This window comes from Hemitrygon akajei, chromosome 22, assembly GCF_048418815.1.
Source record: "Hemitrygon akajei chromosome 22, sHemAka1.3, whole genome shotgun sequence".
NCBI classification, from domain to species: Eukaryota; Metazoa; Chordata; class Chondrichthyes; order Myliobatiformes; family Dasyatidae; genus Hemitrygon; species Hemitrygon akajei.
Window position 1 is genome coordinate 53078157 of NC_133145.1, and position 20209 is coordinate 53098365.

The 20209-nt window shown below is 41.9% G+C and overlaps 1 protein-coding gene across 1 annotated transcript in view; it reads left to right on the forward strand.

Moving 5' to 3' along the window:
• Positions 1-6653: 6653 nt before the first annotated feature.
• The window catches only part of timp2a (TIMP metallopeptidase inhibitor 2a), an 89318-nt gene continuing 75762 nt past the window's right edge, over positions 6654-20209 (forward strand). The window contains exon 1 of the mRNA XM_073026244.1: positions 6654-7036. Coding sequence (XP_072882345.1) covers positions 6907-7036 — 130 coding nt within the window. The 5' untranslated portion in view covers positions 6654-6906. The remainder of the gene's footprint in view (positions 7037-20209) is intronic.

Sequence of the window (20209 nt, forward strand, 5' to 3'; positions counted from 1 at the left end):
GAATGTTGTTTTGGATGCAGAGGCTCATGAGATGGCAGTTGAGGATGAGAGGAACTCCATCTCTGTTAAGGCAGTGAGAAGATGGGATGAGTACTGATGTCTGGGAAATGAAGGAGGTGCAGGTGAGGGCAGCATTGATGATGGTGGAAAGGAAACCCCATTCTTTGAAGAAGGAAGACACCTCTGATGTCCTGGAAAGGAAAGTCGCATCGTAGGTACAGATGCGATGGAGATGAAGGAACTGAGCAAAGGGAATAGCATTTTTACAGGAGACAAGGTGGGGGGCAAGAAGAGGTATAATCAAGGCAGCTGTGGGAATTGGTAGGCTCATAAAAGATCTTGGTAAACAGTTTGTCTCCAGAGATGGAGACAGAAAAATCAAGGGGAGGGCGGTGTCAGAAATGGACCAAGTGAACTTTACTACAGGTAACCAAAAAAATTAAATTAATTTCTTCTAGGGCAAATGTAGAGCAGCAGTTCTTCATGATTCTATGGACATTTTGTTTTTGTCTTGTTTATGCACTCATAAATATTTAAAAAATGAGAACAATTTTGAATCCAACATCTTGTTGGCAGAGTATTGGTTGAAAAGTACATGGCTTGTTCAAAGGGAAAACGGGATTTCCTTCATTACAACCCAGAGAAACTTGGTATTTCAATAAATAACATGGAAAATACATATCTCTTAGTTTATTGCTTTCAAACATAACAACATCTGTTTTTTTTTGTTGTCCAATCTTAGTGACATTATTCACATACTGTATTTTCCTTTTTTTTCTATTAAGAGCCAGGAAAATTAAACTATTTCAAGAATCAACTACAGACATATTGGTTTCATAACCCACATTCTTTTGAGATTATGTGTGCAATTTTGCATTGGTTTCACAAAGCAAGATTTGTAGTTCCTCAAATGGTGTGGATAGCACTATTAACAGCTGCAGTTTTATTTATTTCTGAGTCATCTTAACATTTCTGCTTTTTTGTAAGTTCTAAGACATGGCTTTGATCTCAAGATTTCCTTTCAAGTTGCGATGTTTATTTTCACTTGGGTTACACGACCAGCAGCTCCACCCCAGGCAGACTTTATCCCACAGCACTTGTGCTAATTGCGATATTGTTCAGTTGAACCTTGTCATGATGCCAGATTGTCTTCGACTTGCTTAGCAAAAGCAAAGAGAGTGGATCCTCTTTTTGGTCAATAATAGGGACCAGATTTTGAGTTTAGAAATATATATCGCATGACTGTCTAATTGGTACCAGAGGGGGTGACTGGAGGCACCCTCGTTGAAAATAGGTCAAAGGTTAATGCCCAATGGAAGAATTATCAAATAGAAATATATGACAGAGTTAAGATCAATTTTAATTTTTAGAAAGTTACAATTCAAAACATACCAGCAATGTGCTCTTTCAACTCATTTGCCTGAGTCTCGATTGCCATGCTGTCTGATCACTCCATCCAGAGAGCTATAAAATCATCATATTTTCTACCAATGAACCGTTATGTTTATTGCTAAACTTCCTCTTGAGTTGGATGAGACATGAAATATCACTTTTTAATTTTCAGACCTCCAAGGGGACCACAAACTTGTTGTGGTTTGGAGGCTTGCGTGCCTCAATGACCCGGAGAGCTATGTTGGCTGGAGTCAGGGCTTTAAGCTTTGGCTCTTGGTAGGGTCACTCTTGGTAAAGGCTCCACCCAGAACCTGCATGATTGACGCTAACGAAAACTGAGAGGAAACTACTGGCATGATGAAGGAATCCCTGTCACCACCAGAGATGGCGGACCTTCATTGCTGCCCTAAACACCATGGACAGTAACTAAGTCATTCTCAGATCCAAAATATGTTTTGCATTCAGATAGCCACCAGCCATGTTGTGACGTATGTACGCTCTGCCCCTAACATTAACAGAAGTAAAACCATGCCTGATTTTTCTCCTGAAGCTGCTGTGAAGACAATGTTCTTGGTTTTGCAGTGAAAGACCTTGCTCCATTGCTCATTAGACATTCAGCAAGTACAACAACAAGCTGGCTGGTGGTGTAGTGGCACCCACACCGAACTCTGAGGCAAATGGTTTCGGGTTTTAATCCAGCCAGTTCCGTGCACGCTTCCAATTCATGCGGGGTTGAACATCGAGCTAGTAAATCAGCCTCGTAAAATAAACCAGATAAAAATGCTAAAAGAAATGGCATGGTTGCCGCCTGATGCGCCACATGTTGTGGAAAGGGGGGAAAAAAACACAACAACAAACTCTCTTTGTTGCTCCCCTCAAGTCGAAGGCCATCAAACAAAGACTGTTTCAGGCTACACACTAGCTATTGTTGATTTTGCGATCCACAAGTACTTCATGATTTTAAAAAAAAACTAAAAATAGATGTTGAGAAACCTCAGTCAACAAGGCAAAATTTGGCCTAATTTTTGCAATTGATTGAGAGTTGCCTTTTTCTTCACTCAGTTCTCTTCACCCTTCCTCAAGGGTACATCTAACTATTGTTGAGGATAACCCCCCCATTCATTTTTCCAGCTTCCATCTCCGAAGAGTCACTATCTTTTACCAGCAAAAGAGATAGGTGCAGAATTAGGCCGTACTGAAATGGCTGATTTATCTTCCCTCTCAGCCCCATCTTCTCTCCATAATCTTTGACACCTTTACTAATTATGTACCAATCAACCTCAACTTTAAATATACCCAATGATCAGAGAGAGCATTAGACATTAACTCGGTTCCAACATTCAACAGTGGGAAGTGGTTCTAAAGGCATTTAAAACAGAGGTCCAACAGGACACCATGCCCTTGGGTGGAAGGGGTGATGGGCAAATCACAGGCCGTGTCATCTGCAGACTTGCCACCAGCTTCCTGAAATAGCCACTTTATTATAAATACGGTAAGAGATTAAAGGATCGAACTCTAGTATGTCCTGAAAGTCTCTGAAGAAGTGTGACAACCCCAAAGTTAGTGAGAATCCCTGGCACATGGGCACTGTAATTCTGACAGGCATTGTAAACCTCAAACACTTTATACAGTATATGTAATTGTGAATTATGAAAGGTACACACCTCAGCCCTATTGTACCCATTCAGCACAGGGCACGCTCCCCAGTTTTGTGCCAAACTAATTTTAAAAATGGCCTCTAATTAATCAAATCCTTCTTCCCTGTCCATTGGCTAATTCTCTCCCTTCTCTGCATGTTCATGTGCCTATCTAACAGTCTCTTAAACACTCCTATGTTACCTGCTCCACTCTGGCAGCATACTTCAAGACCTCCCCCCCTCCCCCCCCAACACTCTGCATAAAAAAATTTGCCTCGCACATCTCAAGTTAAGTCAAGTCGCTTTTTATTGTCATTTCGACCATAAACTGCTGGTACAGTTCACAGTAAAAATGAAACAACATTCCTCCAGGACTATGGTGCTACACGAAATAACACAAAACTACACTAGACTATGTGAGACAACTCAAGGCTACACTAGACTGCATAAAAACAACACAAAAACTACACTAGACTACAGACCTACACGGGACTACATAAAGTGCACAAAACAGTGCAGGGCAGTACAATAATTCATTAATAAATAAATAAATAATACATGAGACAATAGGCACAGTAGAGGACAAATTTCAATATAATAATAAATGATATAGGTGTCAGTCTAGACTCTGGGTATTGAGGAGTCTGATGATTTGGGGGAAGAAACTGTTGCACAGTCTGGTTGTGAGAGCCCAAATGCTTCGGTACCTTTTGCCAGATGGCAGGAGGGAGAAGAGTTTGTGTGAGGGGTGCGTGAAGTCCTTCACAATGCTGTTAGCTTTGCGGGTGCAGCGTGTGGGGTAAATGTCTGTAATGACGGGAAGAGAGACCCCAATGATCTTCTCAGCTGACCTCACTATCCGCTGCAGGGTCTTGTGATCTGAGACGGTGCAATTCCTGAACCAGGCAGTGATGCAGCTGCTCAGGATGCTCTCGATACAACCCCTGTAGAATGTACATCTCTTTTGTACTTTCCCCCTCTTGTCTTAAATACATACCCTTTATTACTTGACTTTGCAATCCTGGGGAAAGGTTATCTGTGTCTCACATAATCTTATAAACATCCATCAAATCTCCTCTCAGCCCCCTCCATTCCAGAGGAAACCGTCACAGCTAGTCCAAGCTCTCCTCGTAGCACATGTCCTTCCAAACCAGGCAGAATCTTGGAAAAACTCTTCTGAAACATTTCCAAGGCCTCCACATTCCTTCCTGCAATGAGGTGACATTGAGCTGAACACAATACCCTAAATTTCCACACAGAGCTCATTAACCAGCTGAGAATCCCCAGGAAACTCAACAAGTCATCCTTGAGCACAGGGGCCTTCATAGGAACTGGGAAGGTAAACCCTCATTTGATCAATCAACATTCAAACGTTCTAAGTAAATTTATTATCAAAGTACGTATACGGGTCTATGTACAACCCTGAGGGTCCCTTTCTTGTGAGCTTTCACAGTAAGTACAAAGAAACACAAGCAAATCAACAGAAATCTACACACAAAGACGGACAAACAAACAATGCGCAAAAGACATCAAATTGTGCAAATACAAACAGAAAAACAAATAATAACAATTGACGAACAAGTAGTAAATAATATTGAGAAAGGAGGTTGTGGAGTCCTTGGAAGGGAGTCCATAGTTGTGGGCAGCACACGCAAAATGCTGGAGGAACTCAGCAGGCCAGGCAGCATCTATGGAAAGGAATAGACAAGTCGACATTTCAGACTGAGTGGGTCCGAAAGTTCTGGAATCAGTTCGACCTCAGTGTGGGGTGAGTGAAGTTATCGACTCACCCCAACAGTGAGGAGCCTGATAGATGAGGGGTAATAACTGTTCCTGAACCTGGTGGTGTGGGTCCTGAGGCTCCTGTACCTTCTTCCTGATGGCAGCAGCAAGAAGAGAGCATGTCCCCCCCCACCCCAGTGGTGCATGTCCTCGATGACAGTTGCTGCATTTCTGCAACAGTGCTCCTTGAAGATGTGCTCAGTGGCGGGGAGAGCTTTACCTGTGATGGACGGGGCTGTGTCCACTACATTTTTGTGGAATTTTCCATTCAATGGCATTGATGTTTCCATACCAACCAATCAATATATTCTCTGTAGCTGTACAGTGCAAAACATAAAAATACTATAAGTTACAATAAGAAATATAAGTTATAAGTAGTGAATCAGAATGAGAATCAGGTTTATTATCAGCGGCATGTGTTGTGAAATTTGTTAACTTAGTAGCAGCAGTTCAATGAAAAATAATAAATAAATAAATCTATTACAGTATACATATTGAATAGATGAAAAATTGTGCAAAAACAGAAATAACATACATTAAAAAGTGAGATGGTGTTCACTGTCCATTTAGGAACTTAGTGCAAAAAAAGAGCAAGCCAGTGTGTTCATTAGTTCATGAACCCTGAATTTCCCTTGTTGATGGATTCCACAGATACAAAAGTGGATAACTTAACTGGTATGGGAAGAGAAGCTTCTAGAATCTATTATTGACAGGATCCCTTTCAACCATGCACGGTACACGGTAGATCTGGACTTCAGTGCACTTTTGCAATTCAGATTTGATTGGTTATATTTCTTTTAAGAGCTGGCCGTGCGGGAAACGTGTGTCATTCCAGTGGAATTTTGTTTTAATAATGGAAGATGAATATTTACCCGGGAAGTTCAATCACATTCAGGTATACATGTAATTTGTTTCTTAGATAATTGTGCAGACTGGCTTCTCACCAGGATTGTTCTGAATATTTTTGAATAGTCAATCAATGTGTCTCCTAGGAAAAGCATCACATGGCGCTTTATAACCAACTATGCTTCTGAACTGGAGCACTGCGCTGCACACAGACAGTAAAATTAGTAATGTATTTGCCAGGACAATTGGGCATTGTGAGGTAGAGGAGTCTTGTTCAGCAATTTTGCATCCGCAGAAGATTTGATTTTGAAAATATCCCCATACACATGGGGGTGGGGGGGGGGGAAAGTAAAATAATTTTGCAGTTAACAATGCAAACTTTAGGGCTGGGGAAAGAAAACTGACAAAATCAGAATCAGCTTTAGTATCACTGACATATGATATGAGATTTGCTGTTTTGCAGCGGTACAGTGCAATACATAAAATATTATTACAGTAATAAATATATGTAGAAATAAATAAGTAGCGCGAAAAGGGAGCATTGCGAGGTAGGGCTCATGAATGCTATTTTCCCTCCTTAATGGGTTCCACAGACACAAAAGTGACTAACTCAATTGGTATGGAAACGAAGCTTCTAGAGTCTATTATTGACAGGACCCAATCGAAACGTGGGTGCGATTGCTGGCATAGGATTAATAGGGGTTTAATCCTAGGACACGCATTAAAAAAAAAGTCTGTCTGAAAAATCAGGTCAGCTCTTGGTGTTGGTTTATTACAAGTCCACGATTTTAAAAAATATATTTTTTTAATGAACTGAGTCACGGCGGTGCACTCTGGAGAGGTTTGTGGCTCATTAAACAGGATTAAAAAAAAAATGTGGAATTGCCAAAGCAATGTTGAGAGACCGGGGGGGGAAACAACATGCGTCTTTGAAATTGCCCTCAACGCTGGCTGCTTGCTGTAACTGGCCTTTGACACTGGGAGGCGGGGATAGCTCCCGCGTTAAATGGGGCTCAGCTCAGAGAAGGGTGCTGGGTGAGACAACACAGACAGAAGGCGTAGAGCTACAGCACAGGCAACTTGATGTCATTTTATCTTCGTGGATTTCTTCCTGCTTGACCGCGATCGCACACCAGCACAACTTGCCTGCTGTTCGAGAGAGCTCCGGCACCTGTAGGCGTTCTCTGCTGCGAGAGAGGGTCTTTTTGTGTGTTGTTTGTAAGAGCTTTATTTTAAAAAAAAACACAAAATGAGTGCTACGTTCAGCAATTTTGTGGCAACGGTATTTCTGCTGCTGGCTTTGAGGGTGGAACAGATTGCCGAGGCATGTAGCTGTGCTCCTATCCATCCGCAGCAAGCTTTCTGTAATGCAGATGTAGGTGAGTATAGACATCTCCGCACACTTCACTCCGTTCCGGGGCTCCGTATAAACCGTGAATTCATTGTGCGCGTACCGTGGCCCACAGAAGTAACCTAAGCCGAATATCTGAAAGGAAAGTTTAAAGAGACGCGTTGTTGCACGTTTGGGCTCAGTTTGCAGACGGCCTCTCCAGATATATATATATATATATTTCTCTCTGAGCAGCTTGGAACATGACGGGTTAATCTCAAGCGTTGCCTGTAAAACAAAATTAAAATGTGTTTACTTGGAAGGGGAGGAGGACCTGTACGTTGTGCAGGAGAGTCGCCAGCCTGAAGTTTCGTGAAAATGATTCTTTGAAATCATCAGCATTAAACGTGACCTGTTTATCCTGTTGATGTGCTCATCGGGAGAGTTTTGTACGTGACTGTTGTGGGTTTTGCCTCGGCTCACTGGGCTGTGTGCTGTGTCACATTAGACGCATGTTGTGGTCAGTTTTCTCTCTTTTTTTGGACCTATGAGGCTATGAACTACATTTGTACAGAATGAAGCCATTTTCTTTTTTTTGGAAATGTTATAGGAACATTTTTAGCGTTCTTTAATTATACACATCTCGTGAACAGAATATGACAAATTGTACTTCAAAATCAATTAGTGTGGAGAGGTATCGGAAATACTGCATTTTGACAAGCTTTTGATAAATTACCTCAAATTAGACCGTATCTATTTTTTTTCTGGACAATCGAAGGTCTGGTTGCATATCAAGATCCTTTCCATAGTCCTTTACGGAGAATCTGAAACAAAATGTACAGGTTATGTATGGTAAATACAGTAGAGGCAGGTTTTCCCGATGTTCATTTGATTCTGGATTAATTTAACCCATTATAAATTAATGGAAAAAGCAACTACATAATTTGTGTCTTGACTGAACTAATATACACGGAAGGCCGGTACTTTGACTCCGACATCATGTCCAGTACACGAACACATTCTTCGAGGTGCAGCTTTGTGAACTTAATTATATCCATACTTGTGAAAGTACTGACTCAGTAGCATTAGCAAGCAAACAGCAAAGCCAGTGAAATTTCCTGCTACAGAAATTTGTGCTTAGAATCAAATGCATCAAACTTAATGCCAGAATTATTATAGTTCCATGCTATGAATTAAATTAAAATATGCATTATATGTTTATCAGAAATAATAGATCATTTATACAAATAATTATTTGGCGTCTTGGGGTCATTAAGAATACTGTCCTCTCTCCTGAGGGTGACAATGATAGTGACAGGCCCGGTCTGCTGCTGAGCAGTGTGACCATATTTGTGTGTGTGTGTGTGTGTGTGTGTGTGTGTGTGTGTGTGTGTGTGTGTGTGTGTGTGTGTGTGTGTGTGTGTGTGTGTGTGTGTGTGTGTGTGTGTGTGTGTGTGTGTGTGTGTGTGGAGGAGGGGTGGTGGTGTGAGTATGGCTTATGAGTACTTTGCTGGAATGCCCCGCCCCTAGCCTCTCTTGCCAAGTTTCAAGATTGTTTAATGTCATTTCCAGTACACAAGTATTAAGGAAAGCAAAATATTTGTTACACTGGATCCAGTTTAGCACAAAATAAAGAACACAGTAAAGCACAATAAGGTAACTTGTGTACAATGATTATGTGTCCATAAAGCGACGCTGGGTACCGGAGTGACTGTATGTAAGGTGAATGACAGGATATGATAAAGTAGTGGTGATGGGGGGACGTGGAGGGGTGGGTTAGTGGGTGGAGGTGTTGATCAGCCTTACTGCTTGGGGAAGGTAACCGTTTACAAGTCGGGTGGTGGCCGCCTCCCTGGAGAAAGTGGGACAAAAAGTCCATGAGCAGGATGGGTAGAGTCCTTCATGACTAATGCAAAACCAGGTAGAGGAAGCCTGATGGTTTTAATTGCAGGGAAGGTCTATCAGTAAAAATTACAGTGGGGGTGATGTGCTATCAATTCACAAGGGTAGCAATTCGATGTTAGAGAAAACCTCTTTGTATCTCTCCTGATTCGATCCTTAGGAACGTGTCCTGTCCCGGAGTCGGGGAGCCAGGTCTGAAAACCTGCTGCAGAACTCTCATTCTTGTGACTGTTAGAAGTAATATCTTTCCTCTAAATCAGGGGTCCCCAATATGGGGTCCACGGGCTCCTCGCTTAATAGTCCAGAGTTCAGAAAGGTTAGGAATCCCTTCGCTAAAGCCTCTCCCTATAAGCTAAGGGGAGAGGCAGGAAGGTGGGATTGAGAGGGATAATAGATCAGCCATGATGGAATTGCCTAATTCTGCTCCTATGTCGTGAAGTCTTGTGGTTAAAAACGGCCTGGTTTTACCAACTGGAGAAGCCATGATTGAGTGCACAGTGTTTGCCAACTTCATTTGCATCAGCTCCTGGGGCAGGGGTTCCCAGCCTTTTTTATGCCACCACATAACTGAGGAGTCTGCGATTTCCCCACGTTGGGAGCCCCTGTAGGCAGTCCCTTGTGTTTAAATAGGAGCCCATCTCGTGAAATTCTGACCACAGCGATGGGTTCAAGTTCAGAGTGAGTTTATTATCAAAGTATTTATATGTCACCATAGATTCGTTTTCTTGCCAGCATTTGCAGTAAATACCAAAAAAAAAACCCACAGTAGAATCAATGAAAAGCTGCACACTGAAGTGGAGTGGGCGTGGTTGCTGGTAGGTGATGGCTGTCAAGGGCAAGGAAATAAAATTAAATGCCATTCTAGAGGCTTTAGTGGAACCTCATAAGCTTTGATTTGATATTTTTTGATCGCATGCACCAAGACACACAGTGATACGCGTCGAAAGTGAAAAATCAAAAAATGGTGAAAAGTGCAGTCAGCTTTGGATGTAGCCGACGACCAGAAGCCGAGTCTGTATTCCATCAAAGGATCGCAGTCTTAAGAGCCTGTTTCCTGCAGCTGATCTGGAATCAATTGTTTTAAACAGATCATAAAGAAATTCAGTACAGAGTACCAATCAAATTAATCTGCTTTATGGCCTCTCAGGATCTCTTGGATGTTTTCCATTGCTGCAATAACATTACATCCTTGAAGTTTAAAAAAAAAATCAGCTTCCATAGTTACTCCATAAATGGGCATTAATTTCACATCTGGACAGATTTTTTTATTTTGGTCTATAAACTAGACAGAATGGTATTGCTGGGACTTTTGGGCATTGGAATGTTAAGAGTTGATTGTGATTAAGTTCCACTGTCTAACTGAACATCTCCTAAAATGCTGGAGTGTTCCTGATTTTTAAATACAGTAAGGGTTTGAATGAGCTGTACCTGACGATAACCAATTTTCCTTTCGTGGACTTTTGTACGTGATCAATACTTAAGCAGTTTTGTCTGTAGTTTCAAGAGATATGGTGGTGACTGTTAAAGAATAATTTGTGGTTTTGTTCATTTTTATACACTTGCTATCAACTCGAGCCTTAGTCTCCCTTACAAGCACAAAGGATTCTGCAGATGCTGGAAATCCAGAGCAACGCACATGAAATGCTGGAGGAACACAGTGGGTCAGGCAGCATCTATGGAGTGGAATAAACAGTCAATGTTTAGGGCAGAGACCCTTCATCAGGACTGGAAAGTTCTCACTTCTTCCCCCTTCCTGATAAACTGGAAATTACCGACTGTTTATTCATCTTAGTCTCTATTGCCAGGTGGTTTTTGTAAATGACTTTCTCTAAAACAGGCTCTCAAAATGATTGGTTACTCTGAAGTAAAACTTCAATTTACAAATCTTAACCCCATCCTAGAAAAGGAGTGGTGCTAAAAATAGTTCTAAAAGATTGCAGTGTAGTCTCCCAGATGAATAGCAAATAATAAAATCTTTTCTTCTCCCTCTGGAGACATTTGGTCAACAAATATTTATTAAACTATCATAGCTCGCATGGACTAAATGAAATAAAAAGGTCTCTGAGCCTTTCCTGCCTTAACTGATGGGGAAAGACGAAAGAATCTACATCCTGTTTATCCGACTAAAAAAAATCTGCTTAGAGGTGGTTAAAGAAAATCTCATGATGTTTGTTTTACATATGAGCATGTTGATTTATGTGCCAGACCCTGCATTCAACTTTATATATAGTTTCCACAAGTTGGTTTAATGTCTGTCATTTAACAACTACAAAAACTACTTTGTCAAATGATAATTTAAATTCCTTCGGTAACCACTTAAATCTGTGAGTTTTTCAGTAATTTTCCTTCAGAAGGAAATCTTGATTAGCGAGGACTGACTTTGCAGAACAAATGCAGAATGGTAATAGAAGGCTACCTGGAACTGCAGTCTTGTAATTATAAATGGAACTAATGTGCTAATATTATTTTGTGACTGTATGTGCTGGATGGTAACTATACGTGCTGTGATTTGCATCTCGGCCCCAGAGGGATGATGTTTCATTTAGCTGTATACATGTGTGTGGTTGAATGACAATGAACTGGAACTTGATGGACAATTGACACAGAAGTACACTGTATTGGTAAATGGTAGTTACTTCATATTATGTTAGCCTTCAAAAGTCAACCCTTTGGTTTCATAATCGGATGTGTAAACTTTGCCCAGTATTTCGTACAGGGTCTTGAAGAGGAGATTTGCATATAGATTGGCATGAACAAAATAATATTGTCCACCTGTCTCCCCTTTTTAATTAGTCTCCTATTTACAGTGACTTTTATTGATACTTACTGTGGGGTGCCACAGTAGCGTGGCGGTCTGCGTGATGCCATCACAGATAAGAGGTCAGAGTTCAATTCTGGCATCCTTTGTACATTCCTTCCTGTGTGCGTGTGGGTTTCCTCCGGGAGCTCAGGTTTCCTCCCACATTCCGAAGATGTACCAGTTAGTAAGTTAATTGGCTAGGGTTGAATTGGTGGGTTGCTGGGCGGTATGGCTCAAAGAGCCAGTGTAACAAAACAAGTTTGCCACAAGTAATTTCTTCCTCCTTTCCAAACCCCCCCCCCCCCCCCCCGCTCTCCCAGTAGCCCTATAATTCCCATTATCCCTGCCTGACATTCTGCTAGGCTAACACAACATGGGCTGTTCTATTTGTACTTGCACACCAACAGCTCATCCCTCTGCAATTGGACCTTGGACTTTCTGACTAACAGACCCCAATCTGTTAAAATAGACAACCTCTCCTCCTCCACTCTCACCCTGAACAGCAGCGTGCCTCAAGGCTGTGTGCTGAGCCCTCTTCTGTACTCTCTTTTCACCTATGACTGTGTTCCTGTACATGGTTCTAACTCCATTATCAAGTTCGCAGACAACACCACAGTGGTTGGCCTGATCAGAGGGGATGACAAGACAGCCTACAGGGATGAGGCCCAGCATCTGGCCGCGTGGTGTGCCGACAACAACCTGGCCCTTAACACCCAGAAGACCAAGGAGATCATTGTGGACTTCAGGCATGCTAGGAGCCACACTCACATCCCCATCTACATCAATGGAGCTGTAGTGGAGCGTGTATCAATCTTCAAATTCCTTGGTGTCCACATTTCCGAGGATCTCGCCTGGTCCCTGAACTCCTCCATCCTAATCAAAAAGGCGCAACAGCGCCATTATTTCCTACGGAGCATCAAGAAAGCTCACCTCTGTCCCAGGATACTGACGGACTTTACCGATGTACCATTGAGAGCATACTCACCAACTGCATCTCAGTGTGGTATGGCAATTGTCCCATATTAGAGCGCAAAGCACTCCAACGTGCAATGAAAGCTGTGCAGCGGATTATCGGCACCCAATTGCCCACCATTGAGAACATCTACCATAAATGCTGCCTGGGCAGGGCGAAAAGCATTATCAAGGATGCATCTCACCCTAGCCACGGACTTTTTACTCTCCTCCCATCTGGTAGGCGCTACAGGAGCCTCCGCTCCCGCGCCAGCAGGCACAGGAAGAGCTTCTTCCCTGAGGCTGTGACCCTGCTGAACCTCACATCACAGCGCTAAGCAGTATTGCACCCATATTGTACTGTCTCAGTACTTTTATATTTGCATGCTGTAACACTTTCTATTTGCAGTTATTTTGTTCTTTGCATTTCTGGTTAGATGCTAACTGCATTTCATTGGCTTTGTATCTGTACTCGGCACAATGACAATAAAGTTTAATCTAATCTACAGGATTTTAGCTTGACACATCCAGCCAGCCAGAAGGGGCTATTCTGTGCTGTATCTCTGAATAAAATTTACTATTTATGTTAACAGAATATGGAATTGTTGACTGATCTTGGTTGACCTGCTAATGATGATTTCATTAGTCAATATGAATAATTTCATTTAATATCAGAGAAATGTGTACATCTTGACATTCTTATTCTTCACAGACATTCACAAAAACAGAAGAGTGCCCCAAAGAATGGGTGACAGTATAAATGTTAGAGCCCCAAAGCCCCCCCACTCCTCCCTCCTACGCAGAAGCAGCAGCAAAGCAACGACCCCCACCCACTTCTGCAAAAAGCATCCGCACCCTCCCTCCACCCACCAAGCGGGCAATGACAAAGCCCTCAAGAAAGAGACCATAATCTGCAGTACAACAAAAACTAATCATTCACCCGACAATTTGACATACTGCAGGTGCTCGTGCTCCCTCTCCCTCTCCCAATAAAGGGGGAGAAAGAGGTATCCCCTTTCCACATTGAACTTGCTTTGCGTGAAGTTGGAGAACCTTTGTGTTGGTGAAGCCCTGTGTCTACATTTGCATCCTGTGCCATGGGTAAAGTGGGTTAGACCAGCACTCCCAAAGATTCCTTTAATGTATATGCACTTCCAGATTTACCAGCTCCTCATACATAATTGTCCACAATTATTCAATGCTTTAACTCCTCAAATGCCAATTATTTTGTTTGACCTCTTAAATCTTGAAGCTGTTAAATTTCCTTCAGCTGATGACATGTTGAAACATTTTTTCCTCCAACTTTTCAGAGGTTTGCTTAATTAGTAATGTTCATTGAAGTGATAATCTTCGTTGTTTAATTAGTAATCTTCACTGAAGTGATGGTCCTACATTTCATCAGCAAGACCATCTTCAGGAATCAGGTGTCTGTCTACTCCAGCATTCTTACTGAGCAGCCCCAACTCCTTTCTGAATGCCTACAGCCTCACAAATCTAATAGTGTTCTTGTACCTGTGCCTATAGACATTGTCTTACCCCCACGGATATGTGAGCTGTGGTTCGGATATGCCTGGGTTTTTTAAATAAAAAGGTCTGCTTTCAATTTTCCTTGCCTGCAGTTTGTAATACCACTCTGAATTCCAGTTTCCCATACCAGCTAGTCTTGTACCATACACTTTGTTAATGCAGGTCGTATTGCATATAGGCACATCAACTGTTCTAAGCCAGTTGTTTTTTGGGCGCATTTGTGGGTACATTTCACGTGGCTGATATCAATCCAGTGTCCATTTCCGACTCTATCCAATTTGTACAATAACGCCAATAACCTGCAGTTAATTTGGTGTTAGAGTGACAGCTCATTTGTAAACCTAACCCATCAGAATGAGCCTTCCTCAATCCACGCGCTTTCCATCTTAACTCTGCTGTGAGCAGAATTCATTCCATCAAGCTGCCCTTATTATTTTACATAGGTTTGAGCCATAAATATTTATTTTTGCAGACTGGTTCGAGGTTTAACTATTTGACTTAAAATAGTAAATTTTTTATCCCAATTTTTATTCCTAAATCTTTTTTTGATTCCTTAGACTCTATTATTTTGTCATATCTGTGGCAGAATAAGCGCTCTAGAATTAATAAAATCCACCTCCAAAAATCTAAAAAAGAGGGTGGCATGGCTTTACCTAACTTTCGCTTATATTACTGGGCAGCTAATATACGTTGTGCTGCCTTCTGGTCTTTCTTCCACGGTCAACCTGAGTGTCCTAACTGGGTGGCAATGGAGTTGAGCTCCACTAAAGAATTATCTATATCTGCACTTCTTGGCTCTGCACTCCCTAGCAGTCTGCCCAGATCAATAGCTAATCCTCTGGTTAGACACACTTTGCGTATATGGGCTCAGTTCAGGAAATGCTATGGTTTCCAGGGGTTTTCCATTTCTAGCCCTGTCGCACATAATCACCTTTTTTTACCTACCACATTCGATTCAGCATTCCATGTTTGGTACAGGAAGTGTATTAGACATTTTGAAGATCTCTTCATTGATAACCGCTTCGCTTCTTTTCAACAGCTCTCTGTTAAGTTCAACCTGCCTAACGCTCACTTTTTCAGCTATCTCCAAATCCAACACTTTACTGCTCCTTTAATTCCTAACTTTCCTGAAATGCCTGCGGAAAATGCTATGGACCTATTTCTCTCCATTAATCCACTAGGTAAAGGTTTAATTTCAATTATCCAAGATAAACTAGCAGCCTTACGACGGGCCCCTGTGGATAAAATTAAAATGGCCTGGGAGCAGGATTTAAATATCTCCTTATCCGAGGAGAGCTGGGACTCAGTTCTCAAATCGGTTAACTCAACCTCTCTTTGTGCTCGCCATTGTCTCTTACAGTTTAAGATTGTTCATAGAGCCCATATGTCTAAATCTAAACTATCTAGATTCTACCCTGGCATTAGTCCGCTCTGTGATAAATGCAAGAGGGGCGTGGCCTCTCTCATCCATATGTACTGGCTCTGTCCTAGCTTGGAGAAATTCTGGAAAGATGTCTTCACTACACTATCGGGTATTCTGAATCAGCACCTAGAACCTAACCCCTTAATTGCTCTGTTCGGTTTTTGGGGCGAGACAGATTTATGTCTGGGTCCGACCAAATGCCGAATACTATCCTTTGCCTCTCTCCTGGCGAGACGCTTGATCCTCCTTAGATGGAGAGATGTTGCCCCGCCCACTCATGCGCAATGGCTTAACGACATTATGGCCTGCTTGGACCTCGAAAAAATTCATTATTCAGTTCTCAATTCGGATTTAAAGTTCCATAAGATCTGGGGGCCTTTTATCGAGTACTTTCATAACCTTCCTCTTGACTAGGGTTTTTTTTTTCTTTTCAGTCCCTTGCTTTCAGCTCCCTTTTTTTTCTGGTAGTAGGCATTATTATCCTCTGTTGCTAAGTGTATTTACAGTCTGGGAGTTTGACTGTCCGGACTTATACTCTCTATATTGTGTGGTGGTTGGTCTGGAATTGTTTTTTTTTCTTGTGTTGTGGGGTTTGGGGAGGACACTAAGCTCACTTGTCTTTAATTTAGGTGCTTTTTTGTTAAATTCTCTTCCTGTGTAGCATATTGTTATTGTATGCTTAACCTTGCTCTGTATTAATGCCCCTCATTGGGATTTGGGGTTTTTAATTTTGTAAAATGTTTTGAAAAACTATATAAAATTTTTTTTTAAAAAAAATAGTAAATTTTAAAGAAAAATGGCACGAGATGGTCAGAAGCTGATAAGTGGCAGAGCAGAGGAGCTCAACCAATCCAAGCAAGAGCTTTTCCAGAAAGTGTACAGATGCTGGCATTCCGCTCCCGTGCATTGATGGCCTGGGCTCGCAGGATGAAGTGGAAAACCGGAATTACGTGCTGCGTATTGCCAGCCCTTCGTCTTTACATTGTGCCGATACTGGGAACACAGAAGCTCATTCTGGTCTGAGGTTTTGGATGACTCACTGTGTTATTTCTGGGCAGGTGGCATGGATGCCGTCACTTTGGCCCACCTGGCTCTCCTCTGACCCTTTCTCTTTTCCTCACCTGCCAGTCGCCTCCGTCTGGTGCCCCTCCTCCTTCCCTATCTCCCATGGTCCACTCTCCTCTCCTGTCATTCCTCCTTCTTCAGCCCTCTTCCACCTGTTGCCTCCCAGCTTCTCACTTCAACACCCCTTCTCTCTCCACCCTCTTTCTCCCCCCCCCCCCCCCCCCACTTGGCTTCGCCTATCCCCTGAAAGCCAGTCATCTGCCAGCTTGGTCTCCACCCCCTCCGCACCTTATTCTGGTTTCTTCCCCCTTATTTTCCAGTCCTGGTGAAGGATCCTGACACAAAATGTTGACTATTTATTCCTCTCTCTAGATGCTGTCTGAACTGCTGAGTTCCTCCATCTTTATGTGTGTCTGTCTCTGTATTTTCAGCGTCTGCAGTCTTTTGTGTTTACTTCAGCCCATTGAGTCCATACCAATGACCAGCCCTACACGCATCTCCTAATCATGTTTTATTCTCCCACATTACTGTCAACTCCTCCCCAACACGCGCGCACACACACTTTGCCACTCATTGACACATTAAGGATGGGTTATAATGGTCAGTTACCTGAATCACATGTCTTTGGAAGGAAGCCCTTACAGTTACAGGGGAAACACACCTATTGCACACATGCAGATCACCTGGAGGTTGGTAGAGAACCGCAGCTGCTGGAGAGATGGGGTAGTAGTTTGCTCAGCAGGACAACTGTGCCACTACAAGGAAGCACAGTACTGTTGCTGCCCAGGCCAATGGCTGAAGACTACAGTGTACACCATGCAGGTCTGGAGCAGGTACTGAACTATAAGTGGGGATGGATTTCCTTGTGCTATTAAATTACACAGAGTTGTGCCATTGAAACTATTTAATGCCTGTTTGTGAGCAATGGGCACATTTTTGTTGGCCTGTTGCTGTTATGACTAGGAAACCTGGTTCTCTTCTGATTAATCCACAGTTTTGATTTTACTTAGAGGCAATAGGTTGAAAATGATGCCTCAGTTTTAAAACTGTGTCAAGGACTTTTTTGGGATTAGTCCACAGTTTTTAAAATTATTAACAATATTTAGTTTGGAAAGTTCTTTTAATTTCATATTGGGTCTAATAAGTCCCCTTCTAATGGGAAATAGGACAATAACTGTCTCCTTTTAATACACGAGGTTTTTAATTCCTTGGAACATTGGAGAATGAGATGTAACCTTATAAAAGTTTTTTTTTAATTGAGAGGCATAGATTGTGGTGAATATTCACTGTCCAGCGCCAGGGGCCTATTTATTTTTGTCAAGCTCAGCTTTCTAAACAAAACAGCTGACACTTCTGGCGATCTAAGCTTCCAACCAATATTCTTGGTTTAGCTTCTTATTGTAAACGGGAACCAGTCTTTAGTTAATGTAAATGTCGAGCAGTAATCAGTTTGAAGTTAAAAGGACAGCTTTGCAAACAAGCCCCATCTATAGAGCAGACTTGCTGGCCCACATCACCTGGGATTATTGCTCAAGAGATGCAGTGTAAGACAATGGGGTGTGTTAATTGGGCTTGTTAATAAAAGGGGCCTGTTCTGCTTGGCTGCCAGCAACAAGTAGTATTCCGCAGGAACCACTTCTTTTCACATTATATGTCAATGATTTGGATGCCAGAATTGATGGCTTTGTGGCCAGATTTCCAGATGAACAGTGGAAGGACAGATGGTGTTGAGGAAGCAGGGTGTCTGCACAAGGACTTGGACAGATTGGGAAAATGGTCAAAGAAGTGACAGATGGAATACAGTGTAGGCAAGTGTATGGTCATGCACTTCGAAGGAATAAAAGCATGAACTATTTTCTAAATCGTTTTCTAAATGGGGAGAAAAATTCAAAACTCAAGAGTGCAGGGGGTGCAGGATTCCCCAAAAGGCTAACTTGCAGGTTGAGTCGATGTTAAGGAAGGTAAATACAACCTGAGCATTCATTTCAAGTGGACTAGAATTTAAGAGCAAGGATATGATGCTGAGGCTTTATAAAGGCATTGGTCAGGCGATACTTGGAGTATTTTGAGCAGTTTTGGGCCCCTTATCTAGGAAAAGATGTGCTGGCATTGGAGGGGGTCCAGAGGAGGTTCATGAGTACGATTTTGGGAATGGAAGGGTTAATGTATGAGGAGTGTTTGATAGCACTGGGCCTGTACTCACTGGAGTTTAGAAGACAGAGGAGGATCTCATTGAAACCTATCAAATATCAAAAGGCCTAGATAAAGTGGATGTGAAGAGAATGTTTCCTATAGTTAATGAGTCTAGGACCAGAGGGTGTAGTCTCAGAATGAGGATGAGAATAGAGGATCCATTTAGAACAGGGATGAGAAAGAATTTCTTTAGCCAGAGGGTGGTGAATCTGTGGAATTCATTGCCATGGATGGCTGTGGAGGTCAGTTCATTGAGTATATTTAATGCAGAAATTCACAGGTTCTTAGTCAGAATCAGTATCAGAATCAGGTTTATTATCACCGGCATGTGTTCTGAAATTTGTTAACTTGGCAGCAGCAGTTCAATGCAATACATAACGTAGAAGAAGAAGAAAAACAAAAATGTGATAATAAGTATTCAATTACAGTATATGTATGTTGAATAGATTAAAAATCATGCAAAAAAAAACACCTCCCACTTGCGCCTCCAGCAGGATATTGGCAAAAACTTGACTCCTTACTACGACTCTATGTTTGGAACAGTAAACGACCCAATATAAAGTGGTCAGCTCTACAATTCAAAAAGTCGGATGGGGAATTGGCATGTCCAAATTTTAAACTGTATCACTGGGCATTTGTATTAAAAAGTCTTAGCTATTGGATGGAGGAGGATAAAGTTCCGTCATGGAAAAATATAGAACAAGAGCTAATAGCAGCAATAAGGTTGAAGGACTTTCTCCTTATAGGTATGTCTAACAAAAAATGTGATTTGTATTACGGTCCAATTTTAACCCATATGCTACAAGTGTTTACAGCAGCAGAAAAATTCCTTAAATTTAAAAGCATATGGTGCAAATCATCTCCATTATGGAACAATAATCATTTTCTATCTGGGGGAGGAACCATTCACTAACAGAACTTGGGAGGATAAAGGTATTACTATTCTTCAAGATATTAATGGGGCAAGTATTATCCTTAGCTTTCATGAATTGGTATCTTGATATAATATTGATAAACACTCTCTTCTACTTTAGAGTAAGATCAGCTTGTAAAGCCTGTGGGGTTCCCTGGGGGTCAGATTTAAAGGACCATCCCATTTTAAGTTGGATACAGAGTGCTCCAAGACAAATAGTGTCAGATATCTATGATAAATTAAACTCCTAGAAATATATGCCCACGTCAGGAATGAAAGCCTAAGATAGGGACATATCTGAATTGGGACAAGACTTAGAATGGGATGCGATTTGGGATAATGCTGCCAGTGCTTCGAAAAACCCAAGTCATTGGTATATATACACTTGAAATTTTGTTATAGAGCATATCTAACACTGAGAATTAGACATCAAATGGGACTGGTTCCT